Below are 1898 nucleotides of genomic sequence, written 5' to 3' on the forward strand. Positions count from 1 at the left end.
AATTGAACCTGGGTCCTCTGGAAGAGCAGTCAGTGCTCTTAACCACTGAGCCATTTCTCCAGCCCCTTCAGAAAGAATTCTTTAGGAATTAAGATGATCAGCTTACCTTCCAAAGTTTTGTTTCAAAGGAAGTCTTCCAATATCTTGGATAAAAGAAATCTGAGCTGAAAAAAACATTTAAATAAAGTTTTAAACACCATCATTCAAAAATTACCTTTGCCAACTGGTGGCACATGTCTTTAATGCCAGCACTCAGGAGGCAGAGACAGGTGGATCTCAAAGAAAAGAAAAGAAAAAAAATTGGATTGGGTTTAGCTATTCTATAAGGTATACATACACACATAAAAATGTCACATAGTCACATATACCATAACTATATACAGTTTAAATTTGTCAATTAAAAATAATTTTTTGGCCAGATTGTGGTGGTACACGCCTTTAATTCCAGCACTTGGGAGACAGATGCAGACAGATTTCCGTGAGTTCAAAGCCAGACCTACAGAGTGAGTTCCAAGACAGCCTGGGTTACACAGTGAAACCCTGTCTTGGATTTAAAAAAAAGAAAAAAAAAAAAACAGTGGATAGTAGCTGAGGAACAACACCTGAGGTTGTCTTCTGACTTCTATGTGCACATGCACACACCGACACATACATAAAAAGTACATATGCGTATAATGATCACACAAGAAAATACATCTAGAAAAATGGTAGGCAATTTCATTATTCAAAGGGGGAGGTATATCTGGAATATATTTCAGTGATACAAATTCATTTAGCTTGCACAAGGAAGGCCCTCAATTTGATTCCAAGTACTTGTAATCAAAGAAAATCAAGTCTGGCCTCCAGCCCTACAAAACAGTAACAATCACAACAGAAATACAGATATGGAAAGGGAAAGGGTTAGAATAAACACTGTCGGCTAGGTAGAAACTAGATGTTCTATTATGGACTTACGTTATACACACAAATTTGTCTAGCTTTGTTTTATAGACAAAGCTTAGAAATGACACTGGGTTTCCAGAGAGATGGCTCAGCTGTTAAGCATGTTTACAGCAGAGGACCCAAATTGGGTTCCCAACATCAGGCAACTCACAACCACCTGTAGCTCCAACATCCTTTCTGCCGTCTGACTGCACTTGCATCCATGTGCACATACCCACACGCAGACACATATACATAATTAAAAAATAGTAATAAAAGGAAATAAAGCCACAGCTTAAAGCAGCATCAACTAGACAACTGTGAACAATCCGAGATCAAAATGATGATAGTGAGGAGCTGCAACCGAAGATCCCAGAGTCTTTATCAATAGATACCAAAAATGAGAACCAATGAAAAAGAATCAAAGCTATTCCTCATAGTACAATTCAGACAAAAATCTAGAAGGAATGAAAACCAGATGTCAGTCCTTATAGACTAAAGCATAGTGGGTGTGGATGCTACAACTAATAGGTAACAAGTTCTCTACAGGAAAGAAACACGTTACCTTTATTTCGCATTGGAATGGTCAGCAGAGCAAGATACGGCAAGAGCTGAGTCTGAAGACACAAAGCTGGTAGGCAGAAGTCAAAAAAGAGGGCTTTTGCTGCCAGGCAATTTTCTCGATACTGTATGGGAGAAAGACAATGAAAGGAAAATAAAATTTTAAGATGGTTATACGTGTGGCATGGTGATTACTTTAATTCCAGAACCCAAGAGGCAGAGGCATGCAGATTTCTGTGAATTTGAGGCTACCCTCATCTTGATAACAAGTTCCAGGCCAAGCCGGGCGGTGGTGGCGCACGCCTTTAATCCCAGCTCTCAGGAGGCAGAGGCAGGCGGATCTCTGTGAGTTCGAGACCAGCCTGGTCTACAGAGCTAGTTCCAAGACAGGCTCCAAAACCACAGAGAAACCCTGT

The 1898-nt window shown here is 40.0% G+C and overlaps 1 protein-coding gene across 1 annotated transcript in view; it reads right to left on the reverse strand.

The window, feature by feature from the left end:
- Positions 1 to 1898, reverse strand: part of Rad17 (RAD17 checkpoint clamp loader component) — an 18259-nt gene that overhangs the window by 2311 nt on the left and 14050 nt on the right. The window contains exons 11-12 of the mRNA XM_013353538.2: positions 1487 to 1607; positions 107 to 164 (exon numbers count right to left, since the gene is read on the reverse strand). Coding sequence (XP_013208992.1) covers positions 107 to 164; positions 1487 to 1607 — 179 coding nt within the window. The remainder of the gene's footprint in view (positions 1 to 106; positions 165 to 1486; positions 1608 to 1898) is intronic.

This window comes from Microtus ochrogaster, unplaced genomic scaffold, assembly GCF_000317375.1.
Source record: "Microtus ochrogaster isolate Prairie Vole_2 unplaced genomic scaffold, MicOch1.0 UNK11, whole genome shotgun sequence".
Taxonomy (NCBI): domain Eukaryota; kingdom Metazoa; phylum Chordata; class Mammalia; order Rodentia; family Cricetidae; genus Microtus; species Microtus ochrogaster.